Below are 18,069 nucleotides of genomic sequence, written 5' to 3'. Positions count from 1 at the left end.
ATCATGACTTTTCCAGTGAAAAATGTCATGACTTTTCCAACGACCCAATATATAAGTAAGTCCACTACCAGCATATATCTCAAAGTTTACCTTAGAAAAACATACGTATAACCACCTAAAATGTACAGATGGGAAAATGCAGATGAGGGAGGAGAGCTTGGAGAGACTTGTGTGAATCTTACTGCTAGGAAACAGCAAAACTGAAGCCAGGTCAGGGCAGATTGAGAAGTACAAACCCACCTCACTGTGAAGAGGCCACCCTTCCTCATCTGCTGTCTTCCTCATCTTCTTCTGTCATGCTACGCACTAACCCTAGTAACTCTTTCCCAGGCCTGAAGGTGTCTTCCTCATATCTAGACTTAACACTACTCTGTCATAACTCTGGTTCCTCCAGGGTGGGTTTCTTTCAGGCTTGAAACAGCTTGCAGGGATGACCAGCAGCCATAGACCTCCACTCCTTCTGGCTTTATTTATCACATACAATGAGCATGCCACTCTGTAAGGCTGAGCCAGCTAAGTCAGCTGTGCTGACACAGCTTTGGGGCTCTTCAACAGGGTGACAGCTGGCATAGAGCAGGCTCTGAGTTTGCTTCCACCCGCCTGGTCTGCTGCAAGCATGTGGACTTTGAATCTGATGACACAGTCCTTGGAGCCCACCCACACTGCTGTATGTTCAGTACCTATCATGAAAACTTTTAAACAATCTGCAACATCGCCCATTGTTTTCTGAAGAATACACCGGGAAAACCACCTAAAGTAATTAAGCAGAGAACAAAATTAAAAGTCGACCTCAAAATGTTTACCCTAAACATGCTTAATACTAAGAAACAGATATTATGAGCAAGCATCAATATTTATCTTTTTTTATTTTTTACTTTTTTTAGATTTTTGCCGTAGGGTGTGTGTGTTCACCTACTTTTTTTAGATTTTTGCCGTAGGGTGTGTTTTTTCCCCAGGGGAAGAGAGAGATAGAGAGAGAGAGAGAGAAAGAGAGAGAGAGAGCGACTGACAGGCAGAGAGGGAGAGTAAGAAATCAGCCCCCAGGGAGAATGGCCACACTGAAATTCCTTCTCCTCCATTTTCCCCCCAGTATCCTGGGCACCCACACACACATGCCTGGCATGTTTTTCAAGCCTCTGGATCAAGTATCTGTGATTATTAGCAATAACAACAACAAGCCAATATAGACCATCGACAGTGGCAACGTTCTACCCACCTTCTCTCCCAGTTCCCAGAAATGCCTTATGAAACGAACCATTATTATCTCCACGTTATAGATTACTGCAACACATGACAGCAAAGGCACACAGTCCCACAGTCCCACAATAAGTAAGTAGCAGATCAGGACACAAATCCAGGTAATCTGATGCCAAACCTCACCTGCCTGACATAATATTAGGTCACCGGAAAAGTCATGATGCATTTTTGCATAGAAAAACACGCCATGACTTTTCAAACAAGCCAATAAATGTAAAGTACCCACCACAGTCCCTGGTATAATGCAGGCACGCAGAAAATAAGTGCACGAGAACTTCTACACACAGATTGTTTGGGGACAATGACTGGAGTATAAGCAACAGTTTTCCCTAATAAATGTTTAAAAAACTTTTAAATGAGGCTAGACATTGTCCCAATGTTATCAAACACATTTTATATGTGAGTGTCATTTATGACCATAAGTGTTGATGTTTAAAACAGCAGTGAATTACACAGATGAGTCCTTGCCATTATGTTCTTTAGTCAAACCACGACCAGGTCTAACTGACTGAAGAGTATGTTAGGGTAGTTTTAAACGTACCTGGTGATTCTGAGGTTAACACTGGCCACAAATCCAACCACCACCATTTCCTTGTTGAGTGCATCTTTACAAACATCGATACCAACCACCATCAAGGATTTTAACTATAAAATTAAATTTGTCGTGATTTAATGGAACAAAGTATAACTTCCTCAAATAATGATCTCAAATAAAGCCTTTTTAAAGAACTGTTTTCATTTATTGAATTATTTAAATTAAGCAATGTCAAGAAGATCAAGACTCAGAAGAGGCAGATTATTAAATCAGAAACCAGAGAGGCTTAAAGATGGAGAGAAGAATACGGTATGCCCTTGGTTGAAGAGATTCTCAGTAGCCCAAAATCACCATCATCCTTTGTGGAGTGGGCAAGGGACACCAGTGACTACCGAGAGTTTGGGAAAATGGCTGGTCCGTTGTCCCTTGCCTTTGCTTTTAGGGAATTTGTATAGGAATTCTATTCCTTGTCCTTCAGATCTCCAAGGAATCCTCACACGACTATGCATCTCCAGGGCAGAGGGAGGCTGGGTCTCACTGTGTTCACCCCAATCATGATCATGAAGGGAATGGGCAGGGTGCTCTCATTTCTCCCTCTCCTTGCTTCCTCCCACAGTGACTGCAGTTCAGGAGAGGAAAGAGGATTTTCTTTGTTCCTACCACAGTTTGGTTCAGATCACAGGCCATGCAAGTTCTCCCAGCACCCAGAGTTCAAGACTCCTCTGAGAGATAACACCCTACGGAGGCTCCTCTGGGAGACAGCATCCCACAAGCAGGTAATGGTAGACAAACCCAGGTATTACAATAGCAGTTGGCAGGATGCATTCAAGTCCCTCCAGATCTAAGGCAAACTAGATTCTCTGTCATGAAATAGTCTACGTTAGGAACTTAACTGAAGAGAACAAGTCCTGTGCCCCACCTTCTTCTGGATATCCCCATAGTGGCTGTATAATGTCAGAACCCCGGGCAGAGGCTCAACAAAGAAACCAACTAAAGAATTCTGGAGTCATACGATACTATCTCCCACTTTCAATTGTTTTTTTTTTCTTAGAGATTTTTGCTATAGAGCATGTGCACTCACTGGAGACAGAGACAGAGAGAGAGAAAGTGAGAAATCACCCTCCAGGGGAACAGCCATGCCACAATCCCTTCTCCTCTCTCCTCCTATAGGGATTGTGGGCATGCATGTACATGCATCCAAGTGTGAGTTTCAAGCCACTGAGTCCAGTACTTGAACCACAGTAGGCCATGTGGGAGTCCAGCACCTTAACCACAACACCATCTGCTGCCCCCTCCTACTGTGACTTTCCAAAACTAATGGATGTGATGATTCTAAAAAGGAACAATGTGACAGTCCTAACCGGTATCTCCACCGCCCACAGCTCGCCTCCGAGCTTGCAGGCGACCTGCATGGCAACCTTGGTGGCGATGCTCATCATCATCCCCTGTTTATTCAGGGTCCGCGCAAGCACACATTGGCTTGGGACCGGGCAGTCAGAATTCAAATACTTTTTAATGGAGTCGTAATAGTTCTGACTGGAAGGTAGAATGCACATCACCTAAAAGCAAAACACAACAGAAATGAATGTCAATTTACTTAGGCTTGAAGGCAGCTTTTGGAAATAAATACACAGATTTTCTAAGCATCTCTTGCCCCTTTGTTCCCAAGAAATAAATACTAACATGTCTATGTTTCTCTTGAATGGTCTTTAAACCACTGACAGTGAATCACTCCACTTGAAATACGTTTTCTTTCTTTCTTTTTTTAAAAAAAAATTTTAGAGGTTTTTGCTATAGGGTGTGTGCGCTCGCCAGACAGACAGAGAGAGACAGAGAGATAGAAAGTGAGAAATCACCCCCCAGAGGGGATGGCCACATCGCAATCCCTTCTCCTCCATTCTCCTCTGGGGATCTTGGGCACGCACGCACACGCACCCAGCGTGAGTTTTAAGCCACCGGGTCCGGGATGCGAACTGCGGTCGACTACGTGGGAGTCCAGCGACATAGCCATTACACTAACTGCTGGTCCCTTCTTTCTTTCTTTTTTTGATAAAGAGATTTTTGCTATAGGGCACATGCACTCACCCGAGAGACAGAGACAGAAATTGAGAAATCAACCCCCATGGGGGATGATCACGCTGCCATCCCTTCTCTTCCATTCTCCTCTCTATATTTTGGGCATGCACACACACGTGCCCAGCATGAGTTTTAATCTACTGGGTCCATCACTCAAACTGTGATCAGCTATGTGGGAGTCCAGTGACGTAACCATTACACCATCTGCTGGCCCCTTGAAATGCCTTTGCATCAGCCATTCACTCTGCAAAGCCCCACTCCAACACTGCCCATCTCTCTTCACTTTTCCTTCCTCGTCATTTCGCTCCCGACCCAATGAGGCCCCTCAAGTTCCCTTCTCACCAGCTACCTTCCTCCTCCCCCTCGTGCTGTGGTCCTTTCCCAAGGCTCTCTAGGGCTCATTCCGACTGGTCCCTCCCCTACTAGCCACACCCAAGGGAAGGCTGACAATCAGCTTAACCTGTGGTGGTTTCCCCATCACCAAATTAAGGATAAAAACAACTTTTTAAACTAAGAGTTGAGAAAGTGCAGATACGGGGAAAGGCAAAATAAGCATAAAGAAGTGTTTTAATTCATCATGCTTTAAATTCTCCCATTGTGGTGACTACTTCTACTTCTTACTAGGGGTCTGCCACACTGAAGAACTATAATAACCACCTGGCTCACCTCTGCCACTTCCCCATCTTTTATTCTCTACCTTCGAAAGCCCCCAAATTACAGGAAAGATAGCCATTTTCTATATGAAAACAAAAACAATTTTTTTCACCTACAGAACTGTTTAAAATCATAATGTTGAAGGTTAAAATTAGTTTCATTTAGCTATAAAAAGTGGGAGAAATATGTTAACATTGTCAGCAAAATTCTCTTAAGGGATTCCTTCCTCCTACCCTGTGAGTTTGGGTCTAAGCAAGGTGGGTGGCAGAACAAGAGAGTGGCCCAGTGAAGGCCAAAGCTGAGAGGAGATGAGAGCCAAGTGAGATCAGTTACACACCAGAGGATGGAATGAGCAACTACGTCAAGAATGACAGAAGCCATGTTTCTCACTGTTAGAGAAGGCACAGATAAATACAAAAAGGGTAAAACTTGCCTATAGTATTGGATTACAATTGTGTGTGTGTATGTGTGTGTGTATTTCCAATTTTTAAAAAAGAATTATTTTATTTAATCTTATTCATTGTCATAATTTTATTTTTTTTTTTAAGTTGACCAGAGACAAACAAAGAGAGACAGAGAAGGAAAGTGAGAAAGCAAGCTGCCCAGTCTAGGACTCAAACCACAGTCAGTCTTGTGGGAGTCCAGCTGCCTTAATCACCACATCACCTGCTGACCCCTGTATTTCCAATTTTATCCACTGAGAAAATCTATTTTCTATCAGAAAAGTCATAATATATATGTGTGTGTGTATACACACACACACACATATATATTTCTCTATGCAAGTCATATATGTGTATATATACATACATGTATATATGTATATATACATACATGTATGTATATATGTATTTCTCTATGCAAAAATGTGCCACAATCTTTCCGATGACCCAGTAGCTCAATCCATTGAGGAAACCAAGCTTTCAGAACACCCCAGCAGCAAATAAGCATACCCACTACCCATGTCTTGGTTTTCAAATACTATTTTCTACCAAAAGGAATGAGGGCTCCTTGGAGAAATACCTGATTCCAGGGTTGGGAAGCAGAACTATGAGATACCAGAAAGTGAGGAAGTGTTCCAAGAAAGATGAAGACATATGAAAAAGACAGAGAATCCAGGTTGAATGGAGCTCCCACTGGCAAAATAGGGATGACTCAAGCACCAGAATAAGTAATAACAGGAATGGAGTACAAGCCAGTAAAAGAAACAGAAACCCATGAGTCCATACCGATGCAAAGGAAGGAAGGAAGGAAGGAAGGAAGGAAGGAAGGAGAGGAAGAGAAAGCTCTTCCTGTGCCATCTAGCAAATGAAGAAAAAAATGACAGAATTGGAAGACCACCATTTCAACCACCATTATAATAATGGATTCAGGCAAAAATTAGCAATGGATGCAAGCACTAGTGCAAAACACTAGTGTAACACTAGTGTAAAAGTCTGACGAGAGACAGAATATTCAGTCTCAAAATATCTACACACACAGACACACTTGATTAATTGAAAAGAATAACTTTACAGAGGAAAAATGAGTAGGGAAGTACCTTCCTTGAGTACCACTTGGTAGGATGCCATGAGAACACAGCATGATTGCTATGATACTCTGGCCCACAGTGCATAACCTGCATTTAATCCTGAGGAAGACTCAGCCAAACCCATCCAAGGAACATTACACAGAATAACTGGAAGGTCATCAAAATCAAGGAAAAACCAAGGAACTGTTCCAGATTAAAGGACAAACTAAAGAGACAGGACAACGAAACGCATTTGATACATTAGGTCATTTTGCTATGAAGGACATTATTGCAATAAATGAAGACATTGTTTCCTGATTTCGGTGGCTGTCCTGTAGTTCTGTGGGAGAGAGACCTTGTTTGTAGGATATACCTACTGAAATATTCCAGGGTAATGAGGCACCATGTGTATAACTTACTCTCAAATGGTTCAGAAAAAAAGCTAGCTAGATAGGAAATGTTAAAGAAAATATGGCAAAACATCAATAACAGGATTGGAGTGAAGAGTGTATGAGAGTTCTTTGAACTCTTCTTGTAACTTTTTATTAAGTTTGTTGGTGGTGGTGTAGGGTACTCACGCTCGTCAGAGAGAAACAAAGAGACAGAGATGGAGATAGAGGGAAAGTGAGAAATCATCCCTCAGGGAGGGTGGCAACACTTCAATCCCTTTTCCTCCATTCTCTTCTCAGGATTTTGGGCACACACACATCCAAGCCTGGTGTAATTTACAAGTCTGCTGGGTCTGCAACTTGAACTGTGCTGTTGGCCATGTGAGATCCAGCTGCCTTACCCGCCATGCTGCCTGCTGGCCCTGTAAGTCTGATTTTATTTAAGTAAAACATAAATGCTCTTAGAGTGAGAATTCACTTTGCTTACTATAACATTCTTTGAATTATGTTCTGTGTCTAACTGAAAGAGAAACAAAGAGCTAAACTAGTATGCGTGAGCTGCGGCGAGGAATGTTAGAGTGGGCAGAATGAGCTAGGGAGGTAAGGAGAGATGAGAAAAACACTGCAGTAACAGGGAGGCTGAGGCCTGGTAGAGGAGTAGAGCTTTCCAGGAAACAGAAAGGGTTGAGATTTTAAGATCATGGATGTCAGTTTTAACTTATCTAGAATACTGGAATGTGATGTGATCACGTGAAGGCTCCAGGCTGCAAAGTCAGCTACACATGTATGCATACATGCACACAGCACACGTGCACATGGGAGACGAAGGCACACATGCGCATGGGAGATAAAGGCACACATGCACGCATGTGCAGGGGAGATGAAAGCACACAAGCACACGTGCACATGGGAGATGAACGCACACATGCGCATGCGAGATGAAGGCACACATGCACACATGTGCATGGGAGATGAAGGTACACATGCACATCGGAGATGAAGGCATGCATGCACACATGCACATGGGAGATGAAGGTACACATGCATGCATGCACATGGGAGATGAAGCAGTGCAGAGGTCCCACAGGATGACACAGTGCAGAAAGAAAGGGCATTCATAAAAGATGAAGCACACAGAAGGAGGCAAGAATTCAGAGGAAACAGGAAGCTGGGGTCATAGGTAGGGAGAACCTAAAACCTTCAAGATTCCCATAAATACTGGAGAGAACACTGTGTTCCCTAGTATTTATGAGATGAAGTGAGAGTCAATTTTTAAAATCTTTTTTTTTTTGGAGAAGTTTTTGCTATAGAGCGCGTGCACTCGTCAGAAAGACAGAGAAACAGAGAGACAGAAAGTGAAAAATCACCCTCCAGGGGGGATGGCCACGCTGCAATCCCTTCTCCTCCATTCTCCTCTCGGGATCTTGCGCATGCACGCACACGTGCCTGGCGTGAGTTTAAGCCACTGGGTCCAGGACTCGAACCGCAGTCGACTACATGGGAATCCAACGACATAGCTATTACGCCAACTGCTGGTTCCATCAATTTTTAAAAATCTTATGTAAAATATGACCCCTCCTCACCAACAAGTTGGAAAATATACAGACACCGAAGAGGTGTATATAGGGGTAACCATGAACATTTACAAATTAGTATTAGAAAAAAACACCAAGACCCTGGCATTTGATAGAAAGTGGTTAAATATGGAGGATCTATTGCTGAGTGAAGCAAGCCAGGATATGATAGAAAGATATTGTATGTATCCACTTAATATATACTGACTATCTGCACTTTATTGGAGAGATTGAAATATTGGAGGGCATAAAAGCAGTGAAAATAGTTATGGATGCTGAAGACAATGTAGAAGGGGGTAGGGGGAGAAGGGAAGAGGACCGAGAAGGGCAGGAAGAGAACAGAACAAATAAAGAGGCATGACATTAGTGGGGCACAGAAATGGTTTATTACCCATTGATGATAACATGTATAATATTCTCAACTGGACTGGTCTGAGAAGTATTTCATGTTGGGTAAATTTTTTTTTTTTTTTAGAGAGAGAGGTTTTTGCTATAGGGTGCGTGCACTCACCAGAAAGAGACAGAGAGACAGAAAGCGAGAAATCACCCCCCAGGGAGGACGGCCATGACGCAATCCCTTCTCCCCCATTCTTCTCTCAGGATCTTGGGCACGCATGCACACACACCCGGCATGAGTTTAAGACACTTGCTCCGGGACTTGAACTGCGGTTGACTACATGGGAGTTCAGCAACATAGCCATTACGCCAGCTGCTGGTCCCATGCTGGGTAAATTCTTTATATAAGCCAAATGATATATAGTGATTAAATGTTTAAAAAATAATGAGAATAAATAATAATAACAACAATCTGAAAAAATGATGAAAAGGTATTTGATGATGATGTGTCTTGACTGAAATCCATAGTAATCGTGCTGGAGAAAAGAAATGTAATACACTGTAAAGCTATATGTGATTCAACGTACTATAACAAAGATTATGATAATAAAATTAAATAATAAAAAAGTTAAAAAATTAGTCTTAGAAATCTGAAAGGGGAATTAAAATGTTGATTAAAATAGTCAAGATTAGTATTTGTGTGGGTGTGCTGAGGAAACACATAACAATTTGCAAACACATCATGGGAGCATATGTTCAAATCTCTTCTTTTAGGATGTTACATACAAAGAAAGTAAAAATTACATATCAAAAACCAAAAATCCTAGACTTACCAACTGAACATCAGGATTGACTTGTTGCTGTATAGCTCTAAAAAATGCAGCTGGATTTTCTTGTACTTTTATGCTACATAAAAAGATTAATTTTGAAACCATATTAATTCCCTTTGTAGTAGCCCATAATCCTAAGGTGTTAGAAATAATACAGACAGATTTTCATAACAGACTAGTAATTTTAGGAAAAAAATTATTAGAGAAAAATGAGAATCTTTTGAGTCTAAAATTCTTTCTCTCACTGAAAGATATGCCTAAACCACTCATTAATCATTTTTATTAGCATAAAAATTAGTTCGATGGAAAATGAAATTTCCGCCATCAAACATAACTTTACAAGTAATAATTCTGTTATTCAAGATAGAGTCAAAGTGAACTTTTAAAATTACAAGTCTCACAATATCAAGTGTCTGAAAGAGGATTCAAGTGATCCCAGCATCAACATCTATCTAATAGAGAATCTCTATGGGAATTTTTAAATAGAAGTTTCAGGAATCATCAGGTGACTGAGACCAAGACACTTAGCTAATCTGCATTATTGGAAGAGATTTTATTCCTTCCAGCAGCTTATTTGGAGTCTGGGATATCTAGTCTTAACCCAATAAGCAGTCAGCCGGTATTTATCAGTGATGATTCTGTCTACATTGTTCGGGGTCAAAAACTACAGAAATAACTCCTAGACACAGGAATTTATAAATCTAGTTTCTTTATGTAGACTCAGCCTCTTTTATGTGTATATGGTTGGATTGCCTCAATGTCCAATAGCCTTTTAAAATGTGCCAGTAAAGGGCTGGCAGATGGCTTAGCAGTTAGATCGCTAGACTCCCACATGGCCAACCACAGTTCAAGTCCCTGGCCTGGTGGCTTGAAACTCTTACCGGGCATGAATGCGTGCTTGTCCCAGATCCCAGGAGAGAAGGGACTGTGGCATGGTCACCCCCCCGGGGATGATTTCTCACTTTCTCTCTCACTGTCTCTGTCTGTGTGTCTCTCTCTCTCTCCCTCCTTGGCAAGTGCATGCATCCTAAGGCAAAATCTCTATAAACAACAAAAAAATTTGCCCTAGCCCCTGGGCAGTGTAAGTAGCCAGCAGCACCTCCTAGACAACTGAATAGTCCTGACTTTTCCACCTCAAATTCAGTGCGCTCCAAATCAGTCCATTTCTTCTAAAATCACCAGGCAAATGTCTTCGATAAGAGAAGTTAGGCTTATCAATCGAACAGGTAAATGGATACTTCACAAGAAATAGAAAGGATAGAATAAAATAGAGGCTTTCAAATAAAACAGACCAAAGACAGATCACGGCAGGGGCTTGTTCACGGAATTCCTGTGAGAAAGCCTGAGATGCCAGCCTCGGGCTTGTGGACTGTGGCTTCTTTCATCATCATCTCCTGCTTTTTAAATGTATGGGTTAATAGAAAGTGGAGCAGGTGAAACTCAGACCGGGCGATTTGTTGACAGATTTGATAAAAGGAGAATTCTAAACTATGGTGTAAAATGAGACTTCGGGGAAAATGTATGGGTTTCAACACTGCTTGAGCTGCTGATATAATTAGTAACTGTGTTTAAAGAATAGCTTCCCATCCTGCCAACGAGGACATCTGCTCCTCCACTGTGACAAGGAAAAAGATGCATCAGTTGCTCTTTTTGGAGCATGCCAAGTTCAGTAAAGTGAGGTTTGGCTAACTTTACATTTTCTAAAATTCAGTTTTGACTGTGGTTGTATTATGTATGTATTTCTTACTCAATGGAAAGCAACTTAGCTATTTTTCGCCTCCCTACCTACTGGCACAGTAGCGAGTATATGGTGGCACTTAATAAATGTTCAAAGAATAAATGAATGACCTTGGTTTTTATCAGAAAACTATCTAAGTGCCTAATCTGATGCTCTGATAACAGATCCAGAAAAGATTATTTCAGATCTACCTTTACATTATAATGTAAAGCAGAAAATCTATCAAGTAAGCCAAGAAATGCAGCTTCTACTTTTCAATATCCTGTTTGCTGTTAAATGTTAAAAAATAACTGGCATGAAAGAAGTAAGGGGGAAAGCTGAGAAGGAATATATAAACTTATTAAGACTTTTTGTGTGTGTGTGTGTGGGGAGTGGTTTTGGCTATAGGGCACGTGCACTTGCCAGAAAGACAGAGAGAGACAGAGAGACAGAAAGCAAGAAATCACCCCCCCCCCGAGGGGGGATGGCCACACCTCAATCCCTTCTCCTTCATTCTCCTCTCGGGATCTCAGGCATGCATGTACACGAATCCAGCATTGGGTTTAAGCCACTGGGTCTGGGACTCGAACCACAGTCAACTACATGAGAATCCAGCAACTTAGCCATTATGCCAACTGCTGGTCCCTGAACTTATTAAGAATGTATACTACAACTAGTATGAAAGAGGTTTTGAGGTGTGAGGTTATCGCTTATGAAGTACTGTGAAAACAAAATCTTTTTTTTTTTTTTTTAGGTTTTTTTTTTTTTTTTTTTGTCTATGGGGTGTGTGCTCTTGCGAGAGAGAGAGAGAGAGAGAGAGAGAGGGAGAGAGAGAGAGACAGAAAGCGAGAAATTGCCCCCCGGGGGGATAGCCATGCCACAATCCCTTCTCCTCCATTCTCCTCTCGGGATCTTGGGCATGCACGCACATGCGCCCGGTGTGAGTTTTAAGCCACCAGGTCCAGGACGCTAACCGCGGTCTACTACATGGGAGTCCAGCAACATAGCCATTATGCTAACTGATGGTCCCGAAAACAAAATCTTACAAAGACTAATATAGAAATGTATTTCAACTCTGTAGAAATGTATTTCAACTCTATAAAAACGTAGTTTGAGGCCCAGCAGGTAGCATGGTGGCTGTGGCACTCAACTCCACAAGGCTGACTGCAGTTAGAGTTCTGGACCCGGCAGTTTGCTTTCTCACTTTCCCTCTCTCTCTCTCTCTGGTGAGTATACGTGTCCTATAGCAAATGAAAAAAATAATAAAAAATAAAATTTAATAAAGAATTCTTTAAAAAATGTAGTCACTTAAAAAATCTATCTACTTATGAGTATTCTCTTGGTACTTTGTATTAGGAAACTTTACTTGAGAGAAAGAAGCTTTCATATATACATCAGCTATTATTTCCTACTTTCTAATCAAACCACATTAATAATATGAAAAATAATTCAGTGTTTTCTCACATTTTGGGATAGCCCACATTAAATCCCATGGAACTTCCAACTCTTCTCAAGCAGTTCAGGAAGCTCTCGGTCACATCTTCAATTCTGTTACTACATAAAATCAGCCATTTACTCAAAGACTGTGCACTTAAAATCTTGCAAGTTCTCATATCCTTGGACCAATCAGCAGCAGACACAGGTTGACACTGAGAGAAATAATGATCATGAAAGGATTGAACACATTTATTCAGAGAGTAATTAAACATAGACACTGTGAAGGTGGCCTGAATTTCTTATGACAGAACCGTTGAATATAAGTTGTTGTTCAGTCTTAAGACAAAGAGGCAGGTGCTGGATGCAGAACCTTGGGTAAGTCCCTCTCTCTGCTTCACTGCTGTGTGCAGAGAATGGTGTCTGACTCCAAGATTTCTGAGGCTCCCATCCAGATCTCAGAACCTGTGATCTTAATTCTGAATGACTGCAGCAAGCATGCTATCCAGTTTTACCTCTTTACTTTAGCTATCTTGATATTTCAGATAAAAAATGATTATTGACACTCTGGGTTGTCATCTACAGCTGACCAGCCTACAGGGCAGCTAAGTTACACATCACCACGAGAAACTATGCCTAGATGCGAGCATGAGGCCAGAATGCAGGGTCCTTTCTTATTCTGGGAAGGTTTCCATGTGATCAGGGAAAACAATCTTCCTATATCGACTGGGAAGGTTTCCATGTGATCAGGGAAAACAGTCTTCCTACATTGCAGAGAAGGGAGATTGCTCATATCCATCAACTATAATCGAATGAAAATGTCTTTGGCATGGTGACCTGGGAAGATCCATTGTTAGAGCGCAAATGGACCATGCTGTAAACTAATCCCTCACTACTCAAAGCACTGTCTAGTGGAGCAGCAGCATGAGCTTCTCCTGGGACTTCGTTAGGTGCAGGGTCCTGGGCTGCACCTCAAACCTGCTCAATCAGAATCTGCACCTGATGGTCCTCAGGTGATTTGTATGCACATTCACATTCAGGAAGCACCCCAATCCCCTTGTTTGACAGACTCAGAGCTGTGGCTGAGAGACATTATGGAAATAACTGACTGCAGAGAAGGGGTTAGAATGCTGGACTCCAGACTTCACAGTCAGTCAGAGCACTTCCTACCGAGCGCTCTGGCTTCCAGCCTCCATCCACCTCATGATGCCTTACCTCAAGGGGGTTGGGCTGGAATCTGCTCCAGGAGTCGACCTTGGCCTGAGGACAAGGGAAAGGGCCAGCCCTCTGCAGATGGTGCTGTCCAGAGCCAAGGTCACTCCCGTCCTTCACAGCCAGTAATGGAGAAGCATAGCCTTCTCACCCTCAACACTGAAGGAGGATGGGAGGAGACCCAGGACAATATGTCCAGGTACCCCCTGGGGCTAGGAACCTTAGTTTGCTCAGTCTCTAGGCCCTAGCTTCAGAAAAGCAACGTTACACTAACATTGACCAAGAAGTCAATGACAGCCACCTATAGCCATCCACTGCCTCTAGGGGGCACTTTAGTCATCCCCAACCTCTCATTTTAACGCCGTTTCTCCTAGGGAGACCTAGTTCCAAGGCAAAAACAGAACGAAGCAAAAAACTAGAAACAAGGTAAGCTTGGTAAATATGATTTATTACTTAGAGAGATGGCAAGCTGGATCTGAAATAGTATTTTAAGTACTGTTTCACACATGGATTGGAAACTGAGCTTCTCTGCACTGGCCCTAAAACCTTAACAGGATGCCTGTAATTTAGTCCTTCACAAAGTTTTGTTTTGTTTTGAAAAAGTATTTTCTCTTTAGCTTCTCCAATAAGGCTTTTGATCATTTATATAACTTAAAAAGAAATGATGGAATAAAATCCCCATTCTGCCAACATGACACATGTTGTTCAATTATACCAGACATGGTGTTTTACTGTATCAAACAGATAAGAAAGTCTTTAAAAATGGAATGACCCCATAGTGGTTAAGGGAGTAGGATCCTACACGGCCAATGGTGTAGTTCAAATCCCAGTCCTGGCTTTAAAACCACACCAAGTATGTTTGCATGCCCCAAATCCCAACAGGATGGAGAAGGGATGTTGGCATGACCATGCCCATTGGGGAGTATTTTCTCCCTTTCTCTCTCTGTCTCTTTTGTCTCTCTCTAGCAAGCACATGTGCCCTCTGGCAAAATTTTAAAAAGTGGTGTGTTTAAAAAATAAGCAGAACAGGGGGAGAATAGGAAGATATTGCACAACTTTTGCATAAAACAGGTCCATTTCTTCAACTGAAGTCCACAAGTGGTAACGATTTGTCTCCTTAGACATAAAAATGCCACCCCCCCCCCCAAGAACTATGTCTGGCTATGGGTTCTATGAGAACGTGTTCATTTTTTATGCCAATTGAGCAGCATTTTATTTTGAAAGATTAAAAGATACAATTGACATGGAAACAAAAAAAAATTGCCTCTGAAATCAGAAAATAAAGTATATCAAGTGGTAACGATTTGTCTCCTTAGACATAGAAATGCCTCACCACCCCCCCCCCCAAGAACTATGTCTGGCTATGGGTTCTATGAGAACGTGTTCATTTTTTATGCCAATTGAGCAGCATTTTATTTTGAAAGATTAAAAGATACAATTGACATGGAAACAAAAAAAAATTGCCTCTGAAATCAGAAAATAAAGTATATTAGAATTAGCCTTCACAGTTAATAGAATCTTCTCAAGTTATTACAGTTTTCTAAAGGATTATTTACTTAATTTGATTTATTATTATCATTATTTTTTAACTTGCTCTCAGGCATATACATTCACCAGAGAGGAACAGACTGAAAGAGAGAGAAAGTGAGAAAGCAAGCCTCCAGGTCAGAGACTCGAACAGTGGTAGGCCACGTGGGAGTCTAGCGCCTTAACCACCATGCCACTTTCGGGCACCTCTGCTTTTATATTTTTTAACTCACAGAAGGACGGTACAACACCCAACAATCTGTAGGTATGTTTTAATTGCAATGATTTGATCTAAACTGTGTCCACTGAGTGCCGCTAAGTCTACCTAAATAAATTCAGAATCAAAAGAAAATCGGAGGGGACCTGAAGTCTTAGAACAAAGGGAGATCAGGGATGTGGCCTTGGAAAAATAACAAAGGAATATTTCAAGCCCACCAAGTCACTCTGACAAGTGATCAGACTTACGCGTATTTACGTACCTATATTAAGATGGAAATAAAATCACAGCACTTACTATGTGGTCTTGCATCATTATTTTTTCAGAAGGCACAACCCGGCCAGTCAGAGATATCTGGTTTCCAAAGTGCAGCCCCCAGGTCTCTAGCTCCAAACGAGCATCCTTGTTTCTGTTGAAGGAGTTGTTTCCAGTCATTCAAGTGCTTACTTTCTGAATCATTTTAATCACCAGAGTTAAAATGATAACTTCCTGAATTAGTCAAGGGCTGATTTCTGTGTCCTTAGGATTTCTGGCTTGTATTTCTACTCACCATTTTTACCCTGCTCAAAAGCATTAGGGGACAACTATACCCTTTTGGGACATGAAGGGAGGGGGAAAGACTTCTAGAAGGGGCGAGGTGGTTAGAAAAAAACCTGCTTTCAAGCCAAATAGAACTGAGTTTAACTTCTAGCTCTGACCTTTAATAAAATGAAAAAAAAAAAAAAAAAGGAAAGAAACAAAAACCTGAGCAAACTACTGAGTCTTTTAAAGCCTTGGGTTTTTTTCATTGGCAAAGTATGGGGATAATAAAATAGCTACTTCCTAGTGCTGGTGTAAAGAGTAAATACAATAACACATGGGCAGTGTTTACCACAGAGCCTGAAACAGCTCTATAAATGTGAGCTGTCATTCTGATAGCAAACTTGGTAATAAGGAGAATAGTAGGCTATTACCACCTAGGTTACTGGAGATATACTCTACGATGTTTGCACAATGATAAAGTCACCAAACAATGTATTTTTCAAAATGTGTCTCTGTTGTCAAATGACACATGACTGTATTTTCACCTCTCAAGGCTCCATCTTGTCTGGCCACATAGAATTTTCTAGTAGCTGTGGGTCCAGGTGGTGTGAAGGTTAAGGTGCGGGAGCCCACATGGCCGGCTGTGTGGTTCTAGTCCTAAACACAGTGGCTTGAAAATCACACCAGGCTCTTGTTCACACATGCCCCAAATCCCCAGAAGAGACTGGAGAAGTGACTGCGGTGTGGCCCGTCTCCCCTGCAGGGTGATTTCTCACTTTCCCTCTCTCTCTCTCTGTCTCTCTCTGGCACCCTTTGGTGAAAGAGAAAAGAAAACAAAAATTCTAGTAGCTGCAATTAAAAAAGTAAAAAGTAACAACTGAAATTATTTAAAAATATGTATTATTTATCCCAAATATTATAACCTCAAGAAGTAGCCACATTTCAGGTACCCCATAACCACATGGGGCTATCATACTGGACAGAGCAGTTACTGGAGGTCAGAAAACCAGGAAGCTTGATTTTGACATGGCAAGTTGCAATATTGCAAGATGTATTGCAACTTGCCAAGGCAAGTTGCAAAACGAGAGCAGGGACACAGTCTGGAAATTAGACGGACTGAACCAAGGGTTTTGTAAAGGCTTTCATTCTCATGTTTAAAGAATACACAGGGAGGCTGTCCTACAGTTCAGTGTGCTGAGACCACTACACTCAGATCTGAGCAATCCTGCCCCTGGATATTGGGGGCCTGAAATGTCTCTTGGTTATTTTGTTTGGGTTTTGGGTGTTTAAATGATAGCTCTTTGTTCACTCAGAATTTTGCCCAGACCGCAATGTATTGAACAGATGGAAGCCAGGCTGTCTAGCTGAAGCATGGTGTTACTCCTCTCAGCGTGGGCTCCCACCACTTCCCCTTCACCTGCCAGTCCCGAGACATCTCTGAAGAGCCTCTGGGCTCTGAGCAGCACAATTCAAAAGTGCCTTTTGTTTTGACTCGACAAGAAAAAGACATTTTTGACCAAGGAATGAAGCATTATGTAGACCATCTGTGCTACAAACCCAGCCCTGGGCAGAGACTCATGGTCTCAGCAAGAGGACCCAGTACCTCTGGATGTTGTCAGCAAGCCTGGCCAGGCGCTGCTGCCGGCCCAAAGGACTGAGCCGCGTTTCTTCAGCCACAGCCTTCATCAGATGGAAATTCGAGGTTGCCTGGTCAGTCAGCCCTATTAAATGCAAACGAAAACTAAGTGAATACATGAACAGTTGCAATGCAATCCCTGCCCACCTCAGGCAGTTTAAACCTCAGCTGAATCAGATTCACATCTGGACAGCACTGCCCAATAGAAATAAAAACCACATGTGCCATTTAAAATTTTAGCCATGTTAAAAAAAAAAAAAAAAAAAAAACAAGAGGCCAGGAAGAAACAGATGAAATTATTATTATTATTATTATTATTATTGTTTCACTGTCCACAGTTTTTATTTATCAAGAGAAACTACTCGTTAGCCCATGTATCGATGTTTCATAGTTCGGAAACATGGCACCAATTCAATGACATTCTTTACATTCCAAAATCACTTTGTACTCTGAAAGATACCAGCCTTCCTCATCTCTTCAAAATCTTTCATGGGGGACCAGCAGTTAGCGTAATGGCTATGTCGCTGGACTCCCATGTAGTCGACTGCGGTTCACGTCCCAGACCCAGTGGCTTAAAACTCACGCCGGGCATGTGTGTGTGTGTGCCCAAGATACCAAGAGGAGAACTAGAGGAGAAGGGATT

The 18,069-nt window shown here is 41.9% G+C and overlaps 1 protein-coding gene across 1 annotated transcript in view; it reads right to left on the bottom strand.

Annotated features, from left to right (window-relative positions):
• PIWIL4 (piwi like RNA-mediated gene silencing 4) overlaps positions 1-18,069 on the bottom strand; it is a 51,415-nt gene that overhangs the window by 6,344 nt on the left and 27,002 nt on the right. Inside the window, exons 10-16 of the mRNA XM_006162594.2 lie at positions 17,394-17,511; positions 15,566-15,677; positions 12,343-12,527; positions 9,165-9,237; positions 3,154-3,351; positions 1,799-1,902; positions 681-751 (exon numbers count right to left, since the gene is read on the bottom strand). Coding sequence (XP_006162656.1) covers positions 681-751; positions 1,799-1,902; positions 3,154-3,351; positions 9,165-9,237; positions 12,343-12,527; positions 15,566-15,677; positions 17,394-17,511 — 861 coding nt within the window. The remainder of the gene's footprint in view (positions 1-680; positions 752-1,798; positions 1,903-3,153; positions 3,352-9,164; positions 9,238-12,342; positions 12,528-15,565; positions 15,678-17,393; positions 17,512-18,069) is intronic.

The sequence above is a fragment of the Tupaia chinensis genome, unplaced genomic scaffold (genome assembly GCF_000334495.1).
Source record: "Tupaia chinensis unplaced genomic scaffold, TupChi_1.0 Scaffold140218_1, whole genome shotgun sequence".
In the NCBI taxonomy this organism is placed as follows: domain Eukaryota; kingdom Metazoa; phylum Chordata; class Mammalia; order Scandentia; family Tupaiidae; genus Tupaia; species Tupaia belangeri.
Note: the sequence above shows the minus strand (reverse complement) of the source record. Positions and strands in the feature narration are given on the sequence as shown.